Genomic DNA, 25539 nt, shown 5'->3' with positions numbered 1-25539 from the left:
GAATTTACCTTGGTCCTATTTGATATGGTCATTTTCTTAGATTTAAATTGAATTACTTGGATTCACAGCTTCTACTGAGAAAACAAATTTATTTTAAAATATATTCTAATAAATGTCATTTTTCCCCGCCCCATAAAAGTTTATTTCAAGCAAAGGAAGAAAGAAGAAATTATAAATAGAAAGATGCTATCTGTAAAGAACAGATGCTATCTGTTGAATTTGGGTTCTCACTGAAGGGAAAATGTTATTGGTATAAACAGGGAAATTTCGGCATGTATTCAAAGTTGATGCTATTCAAAGTGAAATTGCTGAAGGATATAGAAAAAGTGGGAATAACCAAACGAACAGGGGCCCAACTCTTCCTCTAAGATAAATGGGGACAAACTTTAAGCAAACAGTATCTCAGCTTCCTTCTTGGTGAAGTCAGGGCGATAGACCAGAAGACCGCCAAGGCTCTTGTAAATCTGAATTCAAGAATTCCATATGGGATTCTGAATTACAGCAATGAAAAGAGTGTAGTCTGGAATGTTACAGAACACGAGAGTAACAAATAAGCTAGTCACAGGCATGATTGCATCAGAAAGCTGATCCTCTTTCCTTCGATTCCTAAGGAGCGATCTTCAAGAGTGCCCTGTCTTAGGCAAGCTCTCTTCTGACCCGCTGCAACTTTGTTTTACTCCGTCAAACTCAGGAGTCTATTAAATGTTTAACCAGTTAATCTCATCAACTAACTGCCATAAAAATATCGAAGTAGGTTTAACACATTACTCTCCTGGGTAACAGGGTTGCATGTTATCAGTAACCCAGAAGAGCTAAGCAAACAGTGGCGATGTGATCCCAGGCTTCACTGCAATATTTAGTGTACTGGAGAAAGCAGGTTAGAGCTCAGGAACCTTCGAGGGCTCTTGACACGTTACCCAAAGAGGTGGCAGAACAGAGCGATTAAGAATTGTGCTGCCTGAGGTTAAATCCGGGCTCTTTGGCTTATTATTTAAGCTGGAGCAAGTTTCTCAATCCCAGTTCCTTCATCTTTACAAGGGGGAAAGCATGAGTTTGTAGCTCACAGGGACATTGTAAAGCTTAAGTGAGTTAATACGTATAAAACATAGCAATGTTTGGCACTCAGGAAGTGCTCAGTAACTCTTAGCTATTACTGTTTTGTGCTGGATGCTCAGTCACCTTCTCTGTCTAACCTGCAAATAGGAGCCTAAAGCCTACAAGTGTTTTGAATTAAGCTGCTGTGAACACATCATGAAATACATGGCCGTGTTCTTGGCTACTTGTACCATCTGGTTGAGGAAGAAGCGATGGTACACAGTTATAAACCTGAAGTGTTCTTTCTCCCTTTTAGCAATTCAGCAGGTGACAGTGAGTAACATTGTTGACAAAGCACCTGTAATGACTTTCACAGCTGAGAGACATAAAAAAAAAAAAAATCAACTATAATAACAAAAATAGTCAATTATTACTGTCATCCTTTACCTTGTTTCTCCTATATCATGGGCCCTTCACACATTTACTTTTCATGAACATCTTAAAAGATAAATCAAAAGAGTATTTCTGTTATACAGGTGCTGAAACCAAGGCTTAGAGATGTCTCATAATTTCCCAGAGTCCTATAGTTACTAAATGACAGAGCCAGGGTTCACTTCAGACAGTTTGATTCCAGAGTCCCTCCACTTCTCTGTTAACCTGCTACCTGCCATGGGTCTCAATTCATAAACTGCATTGTCAACTAATAGGGATGGTCATTTAAAACAGTCATTCGATCTTTTCAAGAGGGAAAAGGCACCTTCCTTTGCATTTATACTACTTAATATCTAAGTTCCTGAGTCTACTATTAATTCGGGAGACATGTTTGAATCCTTATACAACAAAAACTCGCAACAGTGGAGCGATCTTCTGCCCTATATTCAAAAGGGGAGTCTTCTAAGAATTCAGAAATCACAACTTTTTTGTGATTTAGCAACCATAGGAAATATTATGGAAAGAGAACTACAGCCAAACCATCAGGTCTGGGTTACCCTGAACAAGTCATTTTTCCCCTCTGACCCTGAGTCTATTCTGTGAACTGATAGAAGACTAGAGAATCTCAAAATTTATCCAGATAGTCTGCACAGACGTTGACATGCAAAATAAACTCACATATATTTTTCTCAATTGTTTCAACCTCTAGTCTTCAGATATCTTTAAATATGTTTCAAATATTGGAGGATTTTTTCATCAGACATTTAGGGATCCAAATGTACCGTCCTGCCAGTGCTCTCAAATTTAGCAGACCCCTAAGCCTAAATATTGGCTTGGTTCACATTTCGTTAAAACAGCAATGCCACCTAGTGGACACAAACACATTCTGAGTGTTGAATCTAGGTACCTATGAAGAGCCACAAGAGTATAATATACTATCTTTCCTGCACCGTCCAAAACATTGACATTCATTTCACTAAAATATTAAATCCTTGACAGTATCACTGGGCAGGAAGGCATCTGTGGTATAGTATGGTGGCTAAGAACTCTGCTTCTGGAGTCAAAGTGCCTTTGTTCAAAACCCAGTTGTGCCTTTTCCCTTAAACAATTTACTTAACTTCTCTGAGTCTCAGTTGTCAACCCAGGGCAGTAACAGTCTTTATCTGTGTGTGTGGATTAAATGAGTTAATATTTATGAGTTCTTAGTACAATACCTATCATGTGTAAGCACCATTATTATTAATAATATAACTGATATTTTATTGGACTATTACTTAATATCACTGGTTATTGCAGATAATATAATTACCTTTGATCGAGCTCCTACACTGTGATGAGCAATGTCCTATTTTAATCCTCATAACAATCCCATTATGCCTGTTATGTAAGTATTTGTGTATTTATTTTACTGATGGAAAAATCGAGGCTTAGAAGTTATACAACTTGTAAAAAACAAAGAACACATATGAGCCCATATCTAAGTAACATCAAAACCCATTCTTTTAACCATTATACTATATTTCCTCCCACCAATGGCAGCTCCTCACAAGCTGACTGCCATTCTCACAGCAAAACAGGTTTGGTGTTTGCTGCCTACCTGACCTCCTTCTAGGCGCTGCAAACCGGAGCTTTCAGAGTACGCACGCTGTCATTTTGACTTGATTTGATTAATGGGCATCTAAACCAATCTGGTTGGTGGCAACTTGCCATAGAAAAAAAACCCTATGCATATAAAACTGAAAATCGGATTTTGCCACATCCCAACTGGGTGAATTTGAGATTATGTCACACCAAAAAAAAATTTAACATCACCCTTGGCCACCAGAAGTCCTGATCTGCTTCCTCTGGATTCTAAGAGAATAATGAAATGTGTGCAACTAGGTCACTATGCTTCTGATATTGGGTCATCTTAAAAGCAGATCGATTTTAAAAACCAGTTTTTAGATCAGTCCATATAGAATAGATATCAAGAGTTTAAAATGTTTGATAAAAACACACATGTAAGAACCATAACACAACTGTTTAAGCAACTGCATGCAGATCCCCAAAAGTCAGTTTTTGAATATTAGCAGAGTCAGGAATATTCTCCCAAAAACCAAACTTGTCTTGCTGAAAGTTCACCAACGAAACTACAAAATTCCTAGGTTAAGGCCCCTCATGATAATGTTTGATATATGGAGAAAAATGTAGAAAATCCTTTCACGCATTTTAGTGATTTTGAGGCTCATGCCAATTCCTTCAGGTGAGCAGTGAAGAAACCATTTCATGGTACAGATGAAGAAATTGAGAGTCTGAAACAGTGAGTGATGTTCCTAGGATACAGAGTTAGTTAAGCGATAAAACTTAAATTCTAAGGTTAATGTTAAGTCACTGTCCTAGATTGCCAGGCATTTCTTTAAATACCTATTTTTGAAATGTACCATACCCTCAGGAAGAGCAGAACAAGGTTTCTGCCCTCACCATCTAGGAGATACCATGAAAATGAACAGTCATGGCAATTCACCACATCCCACAGAATGCGTTCTGGGCAGGATGCTACCACATTCTTCTGGAGGTGAGGGAGACGGCAGGTATTGATCAACCTGAGCCACGTCTCTTATCAGGAATGTTTTATTCCCCTACTTTTGAGGGGGATAAAATGTGGGTAAGCAAACAGAAAACCAGGAAACATTTCAGGAGTTACATTCTTGGGTTTTCCTAAAACTGTAGGAAAAATAAGCCATGAAATAAAAGAATGGCAACAAGTAAGCTGAAAATTAATATTTAGACAGCAGTATGAACTGGGTTTAGCTGGAATTTTACTTCAAGCTGGCGTGATGGATGTGTTACATCTTTAGGGATGAAATTTTGCAGTGGTTGGTGGCAAGGAGAGGAAGCTAACTAAAAGATGCTCCGTAAACACGCAGAAAAGGAAAGTAGAACATCTTGTCTTTGCTCCACCACTAACGAGCTCAGATGACTTGGGGAATTCTGCAGGACTAATACTCTTAATGAAAGCTCATTTAAGCTGGAAGTGATTGACAATGTATCTACAAGATCCCAGATAACAAGACAATTCAAACAGCCAAACAACACGCTTTTTTATATTTAAAAAATCCATCAAATTAGCTACAATGCTAAGGGTATACATTGCCTTTTACAAACATTACCTTGGTTTGCTCTTCTATTCAGTAATTTTCTCTCCAGATAAAGACAGTGAAATGTGAATTAATTGATCTCTTCTTGTATAGTCTTTAACATAGACTTATTTTCATATTGCTTTTGTGTTCTATTTATAGAACCTGGAATGTTAAGCATCATAAATAAATAGAAATCTCTTTTTAAAAAAATTCACCTATTACAGAAACTGAGTATTAATAGTTAAAGGAGATTACAAAGAGGTATTGGCCTAAAAGCAATCTAGTCACTGTAATGTACTACTTCATTCTATTAAGGCTACATAAAAATACAGAAGATTTTACTAGTAGTGTTTTATTTTGCAGAATTCTATTAAAAGTGGTGGTGTTTCAATTGTGGCTTATTAAGAACCCCAAGAAGATGTTTTGGTCTTAAAGCAGCACCTTTAATGGCATATGCTTTTAAGGATAAATATCTTATACTGTTTAAATCTATTATGCACATCTAACTACCCACGCAGAAATGATGCAGAGAATAGAACTTAACTCTTGCTATATATTTCCTGTGTTCTGTGATAGAACCTGTATCAAATACAGGTAGGCATTCCATTTAGAAGTAACTGTCCAATACATCATTAAAACAGATAGAAGTAGACCAAACTAGCAAGAAAAATTATTTGAACAGTATGGGGACAGGAAAATTCAGTGTTTAGCTCTTTCTTCCTTGCCTTGAGAGGAGACATCTTGTGAACTTTCATTCTCATCTAACTTCTCTCTCACCCCCACCCCAACGACACCCCCTTTGCAAGCAATGTAGGGAAAGTACATTGAGACTGGGGGTCCTAACTCTGCATACTAGCCACGTGAACGTATTCAAAATTAGTCCAGCTGTCTGAGATTCTGTCTCACCATCTGAAAAATAAGACAATTGGACCAAATGACTTTTAAAGACTATGGTTCTCTCACCTTCCAGAGAGCTTTGGTCATGTGCATTAATATTCCCCCCTTGTTATAGCCACGGACACAGACAAGAATAGGGTAGAAGAGAGGAGAGGACTGGGAAGCAACTAAGCAATTCTGAATGATGCTGAATAACTTGTCTATGGCAGTAGCCAGCACACCTCCCTCCTGGAGAGCAGGACGATGCTCGGGGCTTTCACTGAGTGAAATGACAAACTTGCAGTTAACAACCACTGCCAAGTCAGAACTGTGCACCAGCCTCTTCTCTCCATCCACCCTCCTGGAAAAAAAAAAAAAGAAATCAGATTAAAATGAATGTCAAAGACAACCAGGAGCAGCTCAAGGAAAGGCTTGTAGCCAATCCCAAACCACTCCAAGTTCATGTACAATCCAATTAAAGAGTGAGCTGCTGCACAGATGCAGCTTTCGGGCAAACACACCTGTCCCCCCTAGTTCACTACAACCTGATCACTTCCAAGCTCCTCTTGAAGAAAAAGCAAATATGTTCATAAAATGAAGATAGGTTCTTTTTTTTTTTTTGAGACAGAGTCTTGCTCTGTCGCCCAGGCTGGAGTGCAGTGGCGCGATCTCAGTTCACTGCAAGCTCCGCCTCCCGGGAGCAGGCCATTCTCCTGCCTCAGCCTCCCGAGTAGCTGGGACTACAGGCACCCACCACCTCACCCGGCTAGTTTTTTGTAACGGGGTTTCACCGTGTTAGCCAGGATGGTCTCGATCTCCTGACCTTGTGATCCGCCCATCTTGGCCTCCCAAAGTGCTGGAATTACAGATTTAAGCCACCGCACCCAGCCCTCTTTTTTTTTTTTTTTAAACCGAGTCTGCCTGTCACCCAGGCTGGAGTGCAGTGGTGCAATCTCAGCTCACTGCAACCTCCGCCTCCCAGGTTCAAGCGATTCTCCTGCCTCAGCATCTCGAGTAGCTGGGATTACAGGCCTGGCTAATTTTTGTATTTTTAGTAGAGACAGGGTTTCACCATGTTGACCAGGCTGGTCTTGAACTCCTGACCTCAGGTGATCCACCCACCTCTGCCTCCAAAAAGTGCTGATATTACAGCCGTGAGCCACCACGCCTGGCAGAAGATATGTTCTTGACTACTAAGGAACCCACCTACCTGGGTCACCTGGGTCATTGGAGGGCGGCTTTCTTGACTCTTCTGAAATTTTAACACCACCTTGTTCTGTGCCAACCCCAGAATATCTCCCAAAGCCTGCTTAATTTCAAAATTCTGCTTTCTGTCTCAAAAAGGAATTCTTCCAGTTTGGGGCCAGTGTGTCATATTCCTAGGACCCCTATCATGGTTACACCTATAGTATTAACCAGTCTATGGCCATGAATTATTGTAGACGATACCTGGAACCACGGACTCTACAGTTAATCCCTAAGGTTATTTGAATGCATATCTTTCTAGATATCCTCTCATAACCCTGCAATGATGGTCTACAATCACCTAATAACATGTGCAGTGCTTCCCCACAACTGCAATAAATGATAGAATGTATACAAAGCACTTTGTAACCAGCCAGTTTCCAAACAAATATAAATATGATTTACGTCACAAATAACACACAGATATATGCTCAATTCAAGTACTCATGGACATACATATCTACTTACAGTACACGTGTGCATATCAGTCACTACATGCTTGTGCCTCTGTTAATACAGTTTTCCCTATGTGCTAGCAATTCACTAGATTACGTTAATCTTCCAAAGCACCTTTTTTTATTTTGAGCTGAAATTGTGCAAAATTTATCTTCCTCAGTGTATCTCTCCTGGAGATAACTAGTTTGGGATCACATTTTGTCTTAGAATTCAGAACCTCGAAAGAAGATTCTAGAATCTACCAACAACAACAACAAGAACAAAATGTTATTGAGAAGCTACTGGAAAGCCAACTCCGTTTTATACATTCAACTTCAAAAGCCATAGTAATTATAAAATCTTCTACAGTAAGCAAAAGGAAAGGAGATTTCAGGAGGTTCTGCCTGTGACTTGGAGGAGTAGGAAATGTTTCTATTTATGAAGTGACCTCAGAATCAGTCCCTAATGACAGTTTCCACATTGAATCGTATTTCAAGATGTTACACTGCAGAGAAGCCATACTTTTAAGGCATTGCAGGGTTTGACATTGGCTCTCAGAGCTCTGAATTACTTTTCCACTGGTGGGGGTGAATGTATTAGCCACATTTTCAAGCACCCATTTTTGGAAGAGCTGGTAAGGGTTAAAATACCACACGGGCTATGGAACACAGAAATGCCAATTGATCACAAGGTTGATGGAGATTAGTATATTCTGGTGTGATTACCATGGTATGCAACCAATTTAACGGGTGCTCTCTGCTAACCAATACAGGATTTATTTCTGTGATGTTTGCAAATGTGGAGAAACCTGTTGGAAATTGTCCCAACTGGAAAAAAAATTTTTGTTTGTTTTATTTTATTTTTTGTTTAGGTAAGCTTTCTCTTGACAACATCATCTTAATACTGAGGAGAGTGAATTTGCTGTTTATATTTGAGGCGTGTTTATGAGGCCTATTGGGGAACTGCTATGTGGTTTCCAGCGAGGTTTGTTCTGGAACAATTTGACACAATAAGGAACCATAAAAACCCACTATTTTTAAGCATTAGTCAATTAAATCATTATTTAAATTACCAATGTACTTTTTAAAATTTAGGGTGTTTGAAAATATAAAAATGGCCTCCAAAGATTACCTCTAAATTAGTTCTTCAAAAGGTCAGAAATGAATTCACTAAACCTCCAAAAGGGTGGCGAGGTGGGGGAGAGATGGCATCTGTTTAAATTAACAATCAATCCACATGTCAACAAAATTCAAATGGTGAAAATCAATCCTAGTGATGGCCCTGAGCAATTTTCATAATGAGGTTTCATCATCTGTGACCCATTTGTTGTCCTTTGGTAGCATGTGGAGGTGCAGTTTTTAAGAAGACTGAAGGAAGATTTTCATGGCCTCTGGATTGTGCTGTTTTGGTTTGTCCTATCTAAGACTCTTCAAGTGCTTTTAAGCCTGTAAACTGTACTCTCACCCTCTGTAACTCTGCAAGGCTTCTCCCTCATGTGTCAAAACAAAGAAAATTCTCATGTCGGCCGGGCACCGCAGCTCATGCCTATAATCCTAGCACTTTGGGAGGCCGAGGAGGGTGGATCACATGAGGTCAGGAGTTTGAGACCAGCCTGGCCAACATGGAGAAACCCTGTCTCCACTAAAAATACAAAAATCATCCAGGTGTGGTGGCATGTGCCTGTAATCCCAGCTTCTTGGGAGGCTGAGGCAGGAGAATTGCTTGAACCTGAGAGGTGGAGGCTGCAGTGAGCCAAGATCGCACCACTGCACTTCAGCCTGGGTGACAGAGCGGGACTTCACCTCAAAATAATTGGAAGGAAATTCTCATGTAGCCTCTTCAGCCTCAAGTTGTCAAGCTTCACACAGCGCTTAGAAAACATCGCCGATGCCAAATCCTCTTGCAGATGGAGGATCAAACCCCAAAAAACGAGTTAAATAGGTTAAGCGACTTCCCCAAATGCACAAACTAAAAGACTGAAAGGGGCCATGTTGGCTTCCTTGGTCTTACTATATAACTCCCTTAAAACTCATCAACTGCAGGACATTTAAGTAAATTCATCTTTCTGATTGTTCTGTGAAGGAGATCTTTTACTGTAAAAGTTCACTTTTAAATGTAATATTTTTATAATAGATTCTTTCTCAATTTCATCACCCGATTTCAAGAAAGGAAACTCTAATTTCCCAAAAATTAGACACACACTTGCAATACAGCAAAATGCTTGTGATCCAAAACAGCTTTCTGTTGTTAAATAAAGACAGCACCCTCTTAGATAGTTAACTTGTTTTTGCTGCTTGTGCTTTTTTCCCCCGCTTTAGATATACTCTGTTTAAACACAAATGCTATGTAGATTCTTTCAGCTTTACTTCCTGCTTTCTTACCTTCTATTAGAAAATGTTGTCTTACTTGAAGCCAGGCACGGTGGCTGACTTTGGGAGGCGAGGCAGGCAAATCACCTGAGGCCAGGAGTTTGAGACCAGACTGGCCAACGTGGTGAAACCTCCTCTATACTAAAAGATACAAAAATTATCCAGGTGTGGTGGCTGGTGCCTGTAGTCCCAGCTAGTTGCAAGACTGAGAAAGGAGAATCCCTTAAGCCAGGTAGACAGAGGTTGCAGTGAACCAAGGTGGCACCACTGCACTCCAGCCAGGCGACAGAGCATGACTCCAACTCAAAAGAAAAAAAAAATGCTATCTTACTTCAGCTTCCTAAAATTTGAGAAAATGTTAATTACTTTATTAATCTATTCATTCGGTTTTTGCCCAGCTATTACTATTACTTGCATTAATCTGATTTTTAAATTTTTTTCCATTTCATAGTTTATTGAACTGTATTTTATTATATTTTTATCATTTTTAAAAGTTAACAGCATAAGCTTACATTTTGTCAACATATTTTTTTCTGAAGAACTCTAGGAGCAAATTGGTCTTAGAATATTCAGGTCTGCATGAAGTAAAAATCAGTTATGCCATTCTCTGATATGTGAGTTGGCAATAGAATTTGCGTGTAAAGGAGACTGAAAGCTATCCCGATTAATTGAGGAGGAAGTAATGAGCGGTTGGACCATGAACAGAGCCAACAAATAAGTTATAAATTATTGATGCCCCCAATTTCTGCTTTAAAAACCTTGAGGAAACGAAATTCTAAATCTACTACTCTTCCTTTGAATCTAGAGATCACTAATAGACTGCTGTTTTAAGCTTAAATATATTGATGGTTTTATTCTGACAGCAGAATTCTATTTATGCTAAAAATAACCATCTCTAGGGATTAGAAAAATCAGAAAGGTCTTTAAATGACATTGTCTTTTCTGACATTGCCATCAGTGACAAACCACTACACTTGTTCTATCTAATGACAGAAAACAAAACTGGCAGTCTGTTTTGAAAAAGGAAAAATGTGTGTGCATTTGGTTAAATGTTTCACCTTTCAACCAACTGTTTTTACATGTTTTAGTTACCGCCTAAGCACAGATTCTAGGAAATCTTGATATTATGAAAACCTAATGTAGGCACTTAAAACATGCCTTGAGCAAGTCCATAGAGATATCCTGCCACTAATTCAAAGTGAATCCCCTAAGAATTCCATTTTCGCACTAGTAGTATAAACTAAACAGAGAATTCAGTGGTACTCTAGATCCTTAAGGCAAGTGACAAATTAAAAATTCATTAATCACTTCGATTGAGGCTGAGATACGGTACTTTAGGAAGAATACTTAAAACTTAAGAAAAAAAAAGTCCCTTGTGGAGAAAAATGAATAGAGGGTATAGTTCACCAAGAAGAAACCATTCTTTCTCATGAGGAAAAAAAAATGGAGGGAGGAAGTGGGGGTAGAGAATTAGGAAGTTCAGGAGCAGCACCCTCTAGCGCTATATATAGCTCTGAGTCTCAGCTTTCTCACCTTGGTGCAGTTGGGCCTCGGGTGCTCTTGGCAATAACACTGAAAGCAGCAGTTTTTAAAGATATACTCAACTTTCCCCACTCCCAGGATGTGGGATTCTAATGAAACTACCCGTGCAATCCGTGTCTGAGACACCGTAGCCTTTGGAGAGCGCCATTTGCTGAAATGTCTAGTGAAGCTAAAATAAGCCGCTTTGGTGGAAAAAACCCGCTGAGTGGTTGAAATCAGAGCTACAGAAGGTCACTTGCTATTTTAGTAGCTGCAAGCTGGTCCTCATTTTATAACATCACAGTTATAAACAAGACATTGTCACCTTGCTTGTCAGTTTACTTCTTTCTCACCAAAATAAGCAGATGTAGCCCTTTTTCTTTCTACATAGAATTAGGTAATTTGGATGACTTGTTTCCAAACTTTGCTTAGCTATGTGGATCAATATGTAAGAGAAGTTATTTTTCATGTATTTCTTTAAACATTGCTTCAAAATATTATTCTTACACCTTTTTACATCGTCTGATATAATTGACCTTTTAAAACTCTATTTACCTGCCTGTATAAACCTTATCACGCACATCTCAATCATGCTGTAAATCCTTACATTGGACTTTCTTCTTTGATTTATTAATAGATCACAATGAAGAGTATTGAGGATGGGATAGGATATGTAGAAGTCCTTTACAGTCTCAGGGAAAGACAGAGAGAGAAAGAGAGAGAGAGAGACAAGAGACAGAGAGAGAGAGAGAGAAAGGAGAGTCAACCAATTTCTAGGATTATTTAGATACAGTCCATTTGCAAATGGAGGAAGGAGGTTAGTTCCAGCCCCAGGGTTCTATAATTACTGCACACACTATTGAGAATTGCCATCAATTTTATTCTAGTTTTCCCTTCAAAAATTTAATTTCTCTCTTCTTATTGCCCACATCAAAAGTAAAGATTACCCTTAAGACTTCTAGGGAGGTGTGACAATTTTAACAATATTTTAAAATATTTTTTTCATCAAAGTGATACAGAAGTATATTTACCTATATCAATTATTTTAACACTTTCTAAGACTTTTTTTTCATTTGAATCACACATTGCCATTTCTATCCCATAAAGTTGCTTAATATATAAAGTTACAAATTCTGTTAGTTGAATATAAATCTTGGATTCAAATAAGCCTTCCACGAAGAATAGTATCAGGGCCAAAGTTGAAAACAAAACAGCAGTTTTGCAGAGGGGGAAGTTTTACGTGTTTATACATATGAGAATATAGAAGGGAAAGGAAGAGAAAGAAAGTGATAGCAAGTGATTGTTCATGAAATTAACAAATAGAAAATGAGGAATGTGGACTTAATATTAACCTGTAATACACACCCAATTTTTCCTTGCCTGCATCAATGTTCACTTTTTCCTTATCATGGTTAAAAGGAATGACTGGACAGACTGAGCATATACGATTGTTTTTCTCTTTCCTCTACATGATTATATTAACTATCAAAGCAGCCCACATACTCTTAGTAAACTGAACAAACCTCTGTCTCACTGAACACGTGTAGGAAATCTTAACTACTGAGAAGATGTAGCTGCATTTTCATTACAAGTTTTCTTTCACACCCACTTAAGAATTCTCCAGCCTCATCTCTGGTCTCAGGAATCGCAGAGTGTAGGGTTTGTGTGCATCTCCTTTGGAGGTGGTGGAATTTCCCATCAGTTAGTTATCTGGGCAATATTCCTGTTGGACTTACTGTTCCAGCACAGAGCATGCTGACTTCTTCTTCGACATGTACCATCTGCAGCCCAAGCCAGTCAAAGAATCCAACAAAAACTGAGCTGAAAACAGCTGCAATCCAAGTTAGGGTAACAGATGAAGGATGTGAGATTGCCCAGAAAGATTCCATATCCTCTGCTCTTTTACCTCAGTCTCTTTTGTCTGGACTTTCTCATGTGGCTGGTCCCTAGAGAGGACTACATTTACTTTTACGTTTTCTACTTTTCCAAGCAAGGACTCTTGAAAGTTCCTTTGGCTCCCAACAGGAATTTGCATACTGTATTCATTGTCTCTCCTTTGGCCTTTCTTTTTAAATCCTTCTCTTTTCACAACTGCAGACTCTCAGTCTAAGCAAACCATCTCCTTGGACATTCAAGCATCTTTCTAATTGACAGAATGAGCCCTCCAGCCTTGCTCCCATGAGACTAAGTCTAGCTGTACCGTGTCTTGTATCAACCTGAGATTTGAGAGGGTCAAGTTGGTTTTTGCACGTGGCTCACCTCTGCACTGCAGAACAGTGAGAGAAAGTGGGGGAGGAATGTGTCTGCAATTGCTGCTACTGTGCTTTTGCCTTCATTGCCATTCATAATAAGTCTTATGCTCAAAAGAGATTTGACTTGTATTTCCCACCACAAGGATATGGACAATAATTTTGTATGCTTACCATTTGACTTCAAAGCCATCTGAGTGCTTAGGCTTTAAGATCATCAAACAAAGGATCAATCTTAACTCTTACAAGTCCTTTGCAAAATAAAGCAGACAATTGAAGGAAGGAAGAAGGGATGGACGGATCATCTTCAGCATTATCTTCCCTAACTCAACATTGGTTGAGCACCTACTATATTTAATATTTTCTTTCAGTGCCACATCTGCTGGTCCCATGTATTCTCCTTCAAAATTGTCTTGAATCTAGCTCCTCCACTCCACCTCTGTCATTATGACCTAGTCCAGACCTTCCTCAGAGCTTGCCTGAATTTTCGCAACAGCCTGATTAATTTCATGTACTCACTAATGCCATCCCATCTTTACCATGACCAAAGTCACCTTGCTAAAACAAAAACCAAAGCCAGGCATGGTGGCTCACGCCAGCAATCCCAACACTTTGGGAAGCCAAGGCGGGCAGATCACCTGAAGTCAAGAGTTCGAGAACAGCCTGGCCAACATGAAGAAACCCTGTCTCTACTGAAAATACAAAAATTAGCCAGGCATGGTGGTGTGCACCTATAGTCCCAGCTACTTGGGAGGCTGAGGCAGGAGAATCACTTCAACCCCAGAAGTGGAAGTTGCAATGAGCCACAATCATGCCACTGCACTCCAGCCTGGGTGACAGAATGAGACTCTGTCTCAAAAATAAATAAATAAGCCAAAAAACGGATAATATTTTACAACTTTGGTTGGTTACCAGTTATCTCTGAATTGGTAAAATTCAAGCCAGGAAACACAGACTCGGTTTCAAAACATTGCTTACTAGCTCCATAGAAACTGGTCTAGACTCATTTGGTCTTTTTTTTTTTTTTTTTTTTTCACAGAGTCACGCTCTGTCGCCAGGCTGGAGTGCAGTGACCTGATCTTGGTTCACTGCAGCCTCCGACTCCCTGGTTCAAGGGATTTTCCTGCCTCAGCCTCCCGAGTAGCTGGGATTACAGGCACCTGCCACCATGCCCAGCTAATTTTTTTTTTTTTTTTTGTATTTTTAATAGAGATGGGGGTTTCACCATGTTGGCCAGGATGGTCTCGATCTCCTGACCTCGTGATCTGCCTGCCTTGGCCTCCCAAAGTGCTGGGATTACAGGCGTGAACCACCGCGCCCGGCCCTCACTTGCTCTTTCTACACCTCACTTCTATCCTCAGTAAAGGGGAGGCTGGTTGTAAAGAAGTAAAGGTTGTAAATATATAAGATGTAATGTCAGAAATTACCTAGCCTACAGCTAGCTTTCTATCTATCATTCCTTCTACCTGGGATGCATCTTTCTCTTCTCCATGTGGCAAACTGTGCTCATCCTTCAAGACCCAGGCATCTCCTCTATGGTTATTTTCCTGCCCCTACCCCCAGACTAAGTGAGCCACTTTCTTCTTTGGGCTCCCACAATAACTGTGGGCATTTATTGCATCATGATATGAAATTATATTGTTGTAAGATACTTTAAAACAAAGGCAAGAGTAAGGGATGGTGGCTCACACCTGTAATCCCAGCACTTTTAAGAGGCTGAAGCAGGTGGATCACTTAAGGTCAGGAGTTCGGGACCTGCCTGACCAAGATGAGAAAACTCTGTCTCTACTAAAAATACAAAAATTAGTCAGTCATGATGGTGGGCACCTGTAATCACAGCTACTTGGGAGGCTGAGGCACGAGAATAGCTTGAACCTGAGAGGTAGAGGTTGCAGTGAGCCAAGGTCGTGCCACTGCTCTCCAGCCAGGGCAACAGAGTGAGACTTGATCTCAAAAAAAAGAAGATAAAGAAAGAAAAGAAAGGAAAAGAATAGAAAAGCCAAAATCTTTGTTTTTTAATCTATACCTTGACCTGATATAGAGTACCTTCTCAAAAATATTTGGTGAATGAATATGTGAAGACATTATACTGGGATCTGCTATCCAGTTCTTGAAGAGCTCATAATCTTGAAGGGTGTGGGACAAACATAGGGATTCAAATAACCACAGTAGGAGTCTCACTGGAACAAGGGCTCAATTAAGGCAGAATCAAAGTGTGATGGCAGCCAGCCCTTCTTCCTGAGAACATGGTTGGCAGGGAAACTTTCGCCAGGCATGGCCATCCGGGTTGAGTCCTGAAGCATGCATGTGGATTTAATTTCCTATTTCCTTAACCTTCCCACGTATTTATTGTACCTACCCTTCCTCGTAAACCATAGACTCCTATATTTTGATATCAGAAGGCCAGAGAATTCTTAAGCTTCAGCCAATAGTTCCAGGCAGATATCATAAAGGAACAGATAGAGTTTTTCATAATACAATTGTGAGTGGCAATGATCGTCTTGTTTATAAACCTTGAAGCCTGTAAATTACCAACACATCAGCATGTCTTTGAAGATGAAAACAAGCTACACCAAGAAGATAATAGTTTGAAAACTATAAAGCCATAAAATCTTTCGTTATCATTATATACCTACTGGAGAGCAAATATGTTTTCTAGATTCTAAGTAATTAGACTGCCCCAGTGAAATTGAAAAATGATGAGCCATGACATACCAATCTATTTTAATATGATGGATAGAGGAATTTTTATCCCTTTTATACTATAGGAGAATGTGCAATAAAACTTCGAATACAGGATTTTCTAAAGAAAGGAGTTTGTAATATCATAAGCAATGCAAGTCTTGAAATGCTCAATGCTGAACCCAATAGAGTAGAACTATCATCAGAAGTTAGCTTTTGGTAGCATCTTCTACATGTATTATTTTATTTTGATTGAAAAACTCTAATAAATATTGAAATATCTTCCTTCAGTAGGATGGATTGCAGAATTAAATATATCCCCTGAATTTTATCTCCATTAGAGTCATCATATTGCTCCCCTGAGGACAAACTCTGCAGACTGTCCTAATAAGGATAACGGTGGCTACCATTTATTCGGTGTTCCCAATGTGCCGGGTGATGGTCTATAGGAGATTTTTATTTAGAAAATTTATTAGAAGCTTAAATTTACAAATTTTTGTTTTTTACCTCACTAAAATGTAATTTACTTCGTACCCTGTATACCAGAAGCTGAGTGAGATAGAAAGGAGACACCCAAATGCTGCTTTGAGGGCTGTCCTGGAGAGATGGGGTTGGCCATTTAGAAAGAACAGAACTTACGTTTGAAATGGCACACCCTGAAATACAAGAAAATTTTATTTTCAAATAGCAGGTGGGATGACAAGGGACCGCCTCCTAGCTCCAGCCGCCTTCAGGGGACTCACAGCAGGCTGGTTTCGTTTTGTTTTGCTTTGTTTTTGAGATGGAGTCTTGCTCTGTCACCCAGACTGGAGTGCAGTGGTGCGACCTCCACCTCCCAGGTTCAAGTGATTCTCCTGCCTCAGCCTCCTGAGTAGCTGGGATTACAGGAGTGTGCCACCACACCTGGCTAATTTTTTGTGGGTTTTTTTAGTCGAGATGGCGTTTCACCATGCTGACCAGGAGGTCTTGATCTCCCACAGAAGGCTTTTTTTAAGGACAGCTCTTTTATCTGGTTCTATTGCTCAACTTTCATGTCTCAAAACCCAAAATGATTGGTATTTAAGATACAATGTGAAGTACAATTTGATTGAGATAAACTGCCCAAAACTATGCTTGCTACTAATTTTTGTGAATATAATCATTTAATCATTTTTAAACTTTTTTTAAAAAAAGGTTATTATATAAAAAATTTAAAAAGAGAATATAGTGGTCCCTATGACCCAATTCCAATCATTATCAACTCATAAGCCAATATTGTATTGTGTATACCACCTCTCCTATTATTATGTCAGATGTTTACATTGCCCCAAAGTCAAACCTACAAAAATATTATCAGAAAATTTAATTTCTTTCCTTGTCCCTGCATTCTATTCCCTATTTCCTCTATACATAGCCTTTCTTTTAGTTTATTCTTTAATGCTTCCTTTTAAAAAATATATAGGAAAATAAATTTATATTTTAATGCCCCCTTTCTGAGATAAACAATAGGGTTCTAGTGATTTTCAAAACATTTTAAAGTGTTTTGGAGTACAAGTGTTAAAACTGTTAGTTGACTTTCAAGCCAAAAAGCAAGAAATATGATAATTTTATGTCTTTTTAAAAAATAAATACCTTTGAATGGTTTACAACTTGTAAAACCCCTAAGTTGTGATCAAAAGATCTGGGGGAAAGCAGTAAATTTTGATTAAAATACTGAAAGTTGAAAAAAGGCAATAAAGAGTTTGTCTGAAGATTTTAAGATAGATAGCAATGCTAAAGACACTTTAATACAGTTGGAGTATCTCCAAAAGGCATTCTTATAGTAAACACATTAAAAGCTAATGAGCAGAGTGATTTTATTCACAAAACTTTGACTTGATATCTTTTCTCACAGATCGAATTGCACAGAACATCATTAAGTCCCATTTGGAGACATGTCAGTACACCATGGAAGAGCTGCACCAGCTGGCGTGGCAGACCCACACCTATGAAGAAATTAAAGCTTATCAAAGCAAGGTACTCTGGGCAACCATGAGAAAGTTTTCCTGTGATTACCCTATTGCTGTCTTGCTCAAACTCAGCACTATTGGCACGTTGCGCTGGGCAATTCTTTTCTGTAAGGGCATCCTGCAAATTTTTCGATACTTACCAGCATCCCTGGCTCTACCCACTAGATGTGGCATTGCCCTCACACATACTTGTGACAACCAGAAATGTCTCCAGATACTGCCACCTGTTTCTAAGGAGGCAAAACTACCCTGATTGAAAACCACTGCCCTATTTGAGTGACTACAGAGACTGTGCCTTCATCAAATGACTTTAGGACATCTCTTGATGACTTCTTGGGTCAAGGCAAGGAGCAGGAGCAATGTAATAATCACAGCAGTTGTAACTGTCACAAACTTACACAACAAATATATAGAACAAAGCTTTCTAAATTTTCTTCTTGCCCTATATGTTAAAAAGAGTCCAAAAAAAAGGAACAACTCATCCCGTATTTTTATTATTACACTATGTTATTTCTTTGGGTTTATTGAAGAAGTTTTTAAGAGGAATTTATTGTTGTTTTTCAGCATTTACATTATATTACTTTGGGATAGAGATCCCCAATTACAAAATCTACCAGTAGATGGAACTTTAATAAAATATATAAGTATGTGTATATCTAAATAAATGTTTACAATATGCTGATTTTTCTCCACCAGAACAATTATATCTTAGTATTTTTATATAAAGAGGGAAACAAAGGTATTGGGTCGCTATGGTCAATACAAATTAGAATTAACACATTTCAAAAAATAACCCAAGGACTAAATATATCTGGGGGATTCTATTGAACTTAGGAGAATGATTTGACTTAATATAATGCCTTTTTCCTCGGAATTCTTTTTATGCCAAAAAACAATCTCTGTAGGTCTGGAAAAAAGACACAACATAAAAATAATACAAATTTAGTGTCCATCAGGTACCCATGAAAATGACGTCATGGAGGCCTGTGAATGAAACCACTATCCCTCAATGCAAAGCTTTGCTTTTTATATTAATAGTATATAAAGATAGATCTGTTATTTTCTTTACAAACTCAGGCTTCGTTTAGGTGAGAAGGAGAAAAAGGAGGAAAAAATAGTAAAGAAAATAACAAAGCTATCCTTACATACTATAAACAATGTTGCTGTTATTTTAGCCTCAGTACTTTGATCATTTTGGCCTACTGAAGTCCAAACAGGTCAAAATGTTATCTTAGGGAAAAAATAAAATAAAAGTAGTGCCGTCTTCTTTTAAAGGAATCCTATAAATTCCCTCCTTGGGCCCCAACTGACAGGTGAACACCAGGAAGGCAAATCTGAGTGTTCTGTGGACTCTCCATAAGTCATTTGCCCTCTTTACATTGCGTGTCTTCTCTCCTGAAGTCCAGGGAAGCACTGTGGCAACAATGTGCCATCCAGATCACTCACGCCATCCAATACGTGGTGGAGTTTGCAAAGCGGATAACAGGCTTCATGGAGCTCTGTCAAAATGATCAAATTCTACTTCTGAAGTCAGGTAAGCAAGAAGATTCATGGGGGGCCTATTTCAGATAAGGATGTGGTCAGCCCTTAGCACTGTGTTGGTTCTAGAAAATCCTCCTTCCGATATGCAGCTCGTTTCTACCACCCACATTGTCAGCCAACTCCCCGAGGAAACGCTCAGTAATAAAAATGCCCTGATACTCATTCAGTTCCCCTTTGAAGTCAAACACAATTTTGCTTATTGAAAGTGGAGCTATTAATTGCGGAGGTTGAGATACGCAGCTTGACAGGCAGTGCAAGTAATTAGCGTGTCAAGGTGGCTGAATTGCTGAGCCGGCGCTAAAATGTACTCCTTGCCTTCTGTGAAAGGAAAAAAAAAATGCAGGCTAGCTGAGTTCTGCCTCTGTGGTCATTTCCAATCATTTTAATGAGGATAGCCTGCAGCCAGTATACACCAGGAGAAACTCCACGGTACTCTAATCTTTCCCTACCCTTCCCTCACACACTCTCTGACACACACAATTTTAACGGAAGTAGCTCAAGAAACTCTGCATACGATTGACTTTGCAGATGTTATTACCAAACAGGAAAAAGAAATTATTTGTCTTTCTTGGGCCCCTTTGAAAATAGAAAATAAGAACCACGATGGTGTTTATGTGAATTTTCATAGTCCTAAGCCATGATAATAATAACATACTTATATGTAAAATAACACACATATATGTTTGTTTCCCTATGACATCTCAAGTAATCTTGTGAGATCTATATTATTATTTCCATCTTACAGAGGAGGAGGAAAAGATTCAGAGAAGTGAAGATCTATGTTCAATATTACAAAACCAGTACATGGCAAAGTTGGCATTTGAACTTGGGCCAAATATAACTGTTATTCTAAGATATTGCTGCTTCTTTACCCAATGACGCAAGCTGATGAAAACCTAGACTGAAGTGCCAACTTGATGTACCAGTCATCGAAACCACTGCAAAATTTAACTAAAACAACAGGAATTATTTATTTTGCTCTCAAAGCTACAATTTGGGCAGGACTCAGCAGGGATGACCTTATCTCTGCTCCATGTGGCATTCACTGAGTCAGTTCAGCTGAGGGCAGAGGAATCCACTTTCAAATTGGCTCATTCACATGGCTGATGAGTTGTGCTGGTTCACAGCCTAGAACTGGGCTGGGGGCCTCAGTTCCTCTCCATGTGAGACCCTCCATAGACTGCTTGGATTTGCTCACAACATAATCACTATGCTCCAAAAGCTAGCTCCCCAAGAAAACAAGGCAGAAATGCATAGACTTTTCTAACTTAACTTCAGAAAACACATATTGTTATTTCCATTATATACCATCAGTCATGAAGGCCCACCCAGATTTAAGGACAGGAGACATGGATTCTACTACTTGATAGGGGAGTGGTAAGGTCCTAGAAAACATATGGGATGGAAGATATTTTTTCTGACCCTCTTTGAAAAGTGAAATCTTGATATATGACCTTGAGCTAAACTCTCTAGGTAGCAGTTTCTTCATTTATAAAATAAAGAGATGGACTAGAAACAATGAATTCCAAACTCGGAATTACATCAACAACATCAAAGGAGACTGTTGACAGTTCAGAGACATGGGCACTGTGAGTCCCATGGAATCCAAATCTCCTGGAGGGGAACCCAGTTCACTGTATCTCTAACTAAGACTCAGATATAGCCAATCCATGGGCTGACATTTGGGAACCACTGAACCATATAATCTTTAACATCTCTACCTGGTGTAAAAATGTTGACTCTAGTCAAAAAGGTAGGGTACTTAATATTTTCAAGCCTCGCGTAACTCCTCCATAAAATAGGGCTAATAAACTCATCTGAAATAGCTACTGTAAGGAGCAAAGATAAAAAATGAATGTAAGAGGCCAAAGAAAGTTCCTTCGATTGTGTAGATACTCAATAAATGGTACCCATCTACTGTGTGTGTCAGAAAAGCATTCCTTCAATTAATACTTGAAAATCCTCCCCATGTATAAGCCTCTATGCTAGGTGACATACCAAAGACAAGCAGAGAGAAATCAGCAAACATATTTACAGCAAAGGAAATAAAACAGAGACACAAAGATGAAGTGGTGGCCTAAGACAGGTACCAAAGTTGTAGGCTAATCACCAGTGTGATGCTCTCATACAAATCTGTGGCTGCTGAGTCTGGCTGTTAATTTCAACTACACTGTGGGGCAAAAGTCCATTTCTCCAAAACATGGAGAGGCTATGCAGCAGTATTTCCTCAGGATGTTAATAGTGCTCAAAGGGAAAAACAATGGTAGTAAACAAATTCATTCAATAAATATTTACTTAGCAACTACTACACGCCAGAAACTTTTCTTGGTCCTGGAGATGCAAGAGTGAATACAATAATCATGGCTGCCTATCACTGCCGACACAATTCCTGCCCGCATTTCATCAATTGCGAATTCAAGAATCGAACTAGCTTCAATATTAGTCAAAAAATAGAGAGAAATTTATTTTCAACAAGTAATGTCACTGCCCTCCAGCTTAGCCACCTGTAAAATATATTTTCTCCTTAATTCTTCATGTAAGTATCAAGAAAACTTTATTTCTATCATATTAAGTTGGTGCAAATATATTAGGTTTTTGCCATTACTTTCAATGGCAAAAACTGCAATTATTTTTGCACCAACCTAGTAGTTATTTTAGGGGAAGGAACTTAAGGGATTGCTGCAGGTGTGTGCCTGTGTGTCTGTATGTGTCTCTCTATGTGTTTTAAAGTTCTTGAAAGTCTCTTAGCTATATGCAGTAATAACTTCTTATTATTGGATATATATGTATATTTTTACTTTATTTTTATTTTTATTTTTTACTCATAGGTTGCTTGGAAGTGGTTTTAGTGAGAATGTGCCGTGCCTTCAACCCATTAAACAACACTGTTCTGTTTGAAGGAAAATATGGAGGAATGCAAATGTTCAAAGCCTTAGGTAAGTTTCCCTTTGATGAGGACACAATTTTATTAGCTACCATCAGTTTCTCCACTTAGATTGAAATTGGCAGATGAAATGCCTTGATTCTTTGATGTGAACCAGTATCTCATTATTCGATAAGGGATGGACCAGGTGAGCTTCTAATTCAGGCGAGCCTCTCCTGATCTTGTAACTGTGGCCTCCAATACAAAAGAAAGAGAGAACTGAAGACCCTCCTGAAAACAACCCTATTGAGACATGGGCATGGTGGCTCACGCCTGTAATCCCAACTACTCGGGAGGCTGAGGCAAGAGAATCGCTTGAACACAGGAGGCGGAGGTTGCTGTAAGCCGAGATCATGCCACTGCACTCCAGCTTGTGTGACAGAGCAAGACTCCATCTCACATAAATAAAATAAGTAAATAAAATTAGCCAGGCATGTGATACACACCTGTAGTCCCAGCTAGTTGGGAGGCCGAGGCAGGAAGAGTACTTGATCCTGGGAGATCGAGGCTACAGTGAGTCATCTTCACACCACTGCACTACAGCCTGGGTGACAAAGCGAAACCCTATAAAAAAAAAAGAAAGAAAGAAGGAAGGAAAGAAGGAAGGAAGGAAGGAAGAAAGGAAGGAAGGAAGGAAGGAAGGAAGGAAGGAAGGAAGGAAGGAAGGAAGGAAGGAAGGAAGGAAGGAAAGAAAGAAAAGAAAAGAAAGAAAGAAAAGAAAGAAAGAAAAAGAAAGAACCAGAGACTGATGCTAAAAGAGCTGGGCTGAATTACGGATCATTCTTTGTGAGATCAGTTTTTTTTTTTCCAACTTTATTGTATATTGCGTAGACCCCTGGTCATCCATGGGGGTGACCTCTTAAGTTTCTTATGTCAATTTATCATCATGAGTTAAGATAGTTAATTCAAAGAGGAGCTCCTCTACTTGTTTCTCACCCACAGAAGTTAATTCACAAAGTTCTGGGAGCACAGAGAGTTCATGCCAACCTGTCCACAATGATCCCAGACCATTCCTGCGGGAATGCACTAACAGAGTCAGTCTTTGTTTGGAAGTGTTGTATATCATCACATCCAGTCATCAGTGCATGGCATGGATAGGAAGAACATTAGCAAAGATGGGCTGATGCCAGGAAACGTTTTAACGATTGATAGTGCCATTTGTTCCATATCCTGCTCATGGACACCAAAGAAGGCCACTGCCCTTTCACCTCTTGTGCTGTTAGTTGATATGGCAGCCAACAACAAGTCCATCGGGGCTGGCAATGTTTCCCTTCTACAGTTGATACACATCCATGTCATCTCCAAGGCTAGATTTTCAAGAAAGGAGGAAAAGCCTTGGCAAGCAACCTCAGAATATTTCCAGCTTCATCAAATAAACATTTACCAGGGATCAGTGTAGAGATGCAACATTATTTTCCAAAATTCACAACAGCTAAGCAACTGACCTGTGAGTCATTCATTAGAAGGTAATAAGAAATGAACTCTAGCTCCTTAATCAAATTTCCAAGGAAATTGCAAAACTGAAGTGTATCTCATCTCTGTTCCAAAAGATATTTCTAACGTCTCAGTTTAAAAGATCAGAATACCTTACATTGCTAGCTTCAAGTGCTACGAAGACTGACAATTCTCAGCCCCTATATGTAATGTTTTAGGTTTTCTATGAATACTATCTCTATTGTAAAGGATCCCCAAATCACTTATTTTATATTCTTTAATGTGAAAGCATTTCAAATTTATAAGGATATAATCATAGTATGGACTCCCAGGCAGATGTGACACTGCTCACGCACCAGGTCTACTTGCTTGTTGTTGGTAGGTAATGTTAACTTCGATTGCCTGGCCAAGATGTTGCCCAATTTTCTCATTCTTTGATTAGTGTCAATCACTTTTCATAATTAGAAACTTAAAAAATATCTTTTCTAGAAGTCTAGTATGCACCTCCTTGGATAGCTTATTGATTATGAGATTTTTCTTACTATTGCCCCATTTCAAGTTCAAGTATTTTTATTCCATTTTTCTTCTCCTTTATAGGTTCTGATGACCTAGTGAATGAAGCATTTGACTTTGCAAAGAATTTGTGTTCCTTGCAGCTGACCGAGGAGGAGATCGCTTTGTTCTCATCTGCTGTTCTGATATCTCCAGGTAGGGCAGTCTCAGTTCTCTTACCTTTTTTAAAAACTTGTTTTACTATTTTTAACATTGATGACACCTGCCTAAGCCAAAGTGTTCGGGAGAAACTTTAACAGAACTGTATTTTGGTAAAGACCAAGCTTCTGATATTTTTGGACAGTGAAAAGCGAAGTAGCCTCAAGTTTATTAAAATGACCAATTTTGGCCCAAAAGCAAGAGTAGAGCATGGGGTAGGGGTTATTCCAGATTCAGATAAGCAGAATCATTCCTTAACAAATAAAGGAAGACCAATAGTGGCCTGAGTTACAGCCAAGTTCTATTTTGACTTTAAGAATAAAGTACCTAGAAAATAAATGTCCAGTTGGATGAGACACAGTAGAAATGTACCTACATGAAAGCTCCAGAATGGGGACCTACATAAGTAAAAGGAACACTTACTACTCTTTAAATACCTCTTGTGTTGGCATCTTTGCCCAAATTCATGTTGATGTGCTCACTTCAGACAAATGCTAGTGCCTATTTTCTTAGCAATACATTGGACCTTGAACAATGCAGGGGTCAGAGCATCAGTCCCCTGCATGCAGTCAAAAATCTGCATGTAACCTCTGACTCCAAAAAATTTCACTACCAATAGCCTACTGTTGACCAGAAGCCTCGCTGATCACATAAACAGTTGATTGATACATACTTTGCATGTTAAATGTATTGTATACTGTATTCTTACAGTAAAGTAAGCTAGAGAAAAGAAAATGGTACTCAGAAAATTATTAGCAAAAGGAAACAGATTTCCTTTTCATTAAGTGGAAGTGGATTATCATAAAGGTCTTCATCCTGGTCATCTTTACACTGAGTAGGTTGAGGAGAAGGAGGAAGAGGGGGGTTTGGTCTCGCAGTCCCGGGGTGGCAGAAACAGAAGGAAAATCTTCATATAACTGGACCTACACAGTTCAAACCCACATTGTAGAAGGGTCACTTGTATCAGAAGTTTTAAAA

General features: G+C 39.0%; 1 protein-coding gene across 1 annotated transcript in view; it reads left to right on the top strand.

The window, feature by feature from the left end:
- The window catches only part of RORB (RAR related orphan receptor B), a 192788-nt gene that overhangs the window by 145167 nt on the left and 22082 nt on the right, over positions 1 to 25539 (top strand). Inside the window, exons 5-8 of the mRNA XM_007969506.3 lie at positions 17837 to 17958; positions 19353 to 19485; positions 22322 to 22429; positions 24448 to 24558. Coding sequence (XP_007967697.1) covers positions 17837 to 17958; positions 19353 to 19485; positions 22322 to 22429; positions 24448 to 24558 — 474 coding nt within the window. The remainder of the gene's footprint in view (positions 1 to 17836; positions 17959 to 19352; positions 19486 to 22321; positions 22430 to 24447; positions 24559 to 25539) is intronic.

This window comes from Chlorocebus sabaeus, chromosome 12 (assembly GCF_047675955.1).
Source record: "Chlorocebus sabaeus isolate Y175 chromosome 12, mChlSab1.0.hap1, whole genome shotgun sequence".
Lineage (NCBI taxonomy): Eukaryota > Metazoa > Chordata > Mammalia > Primates > Cercopithecidae > Chlorocebus > Chlorocebus sabaeus.
The sequence above is the reverse complement of the archived record's forward strand: the minus strand, read 5'-3'. Positions and strand labels throughout refer to the sequence as shown.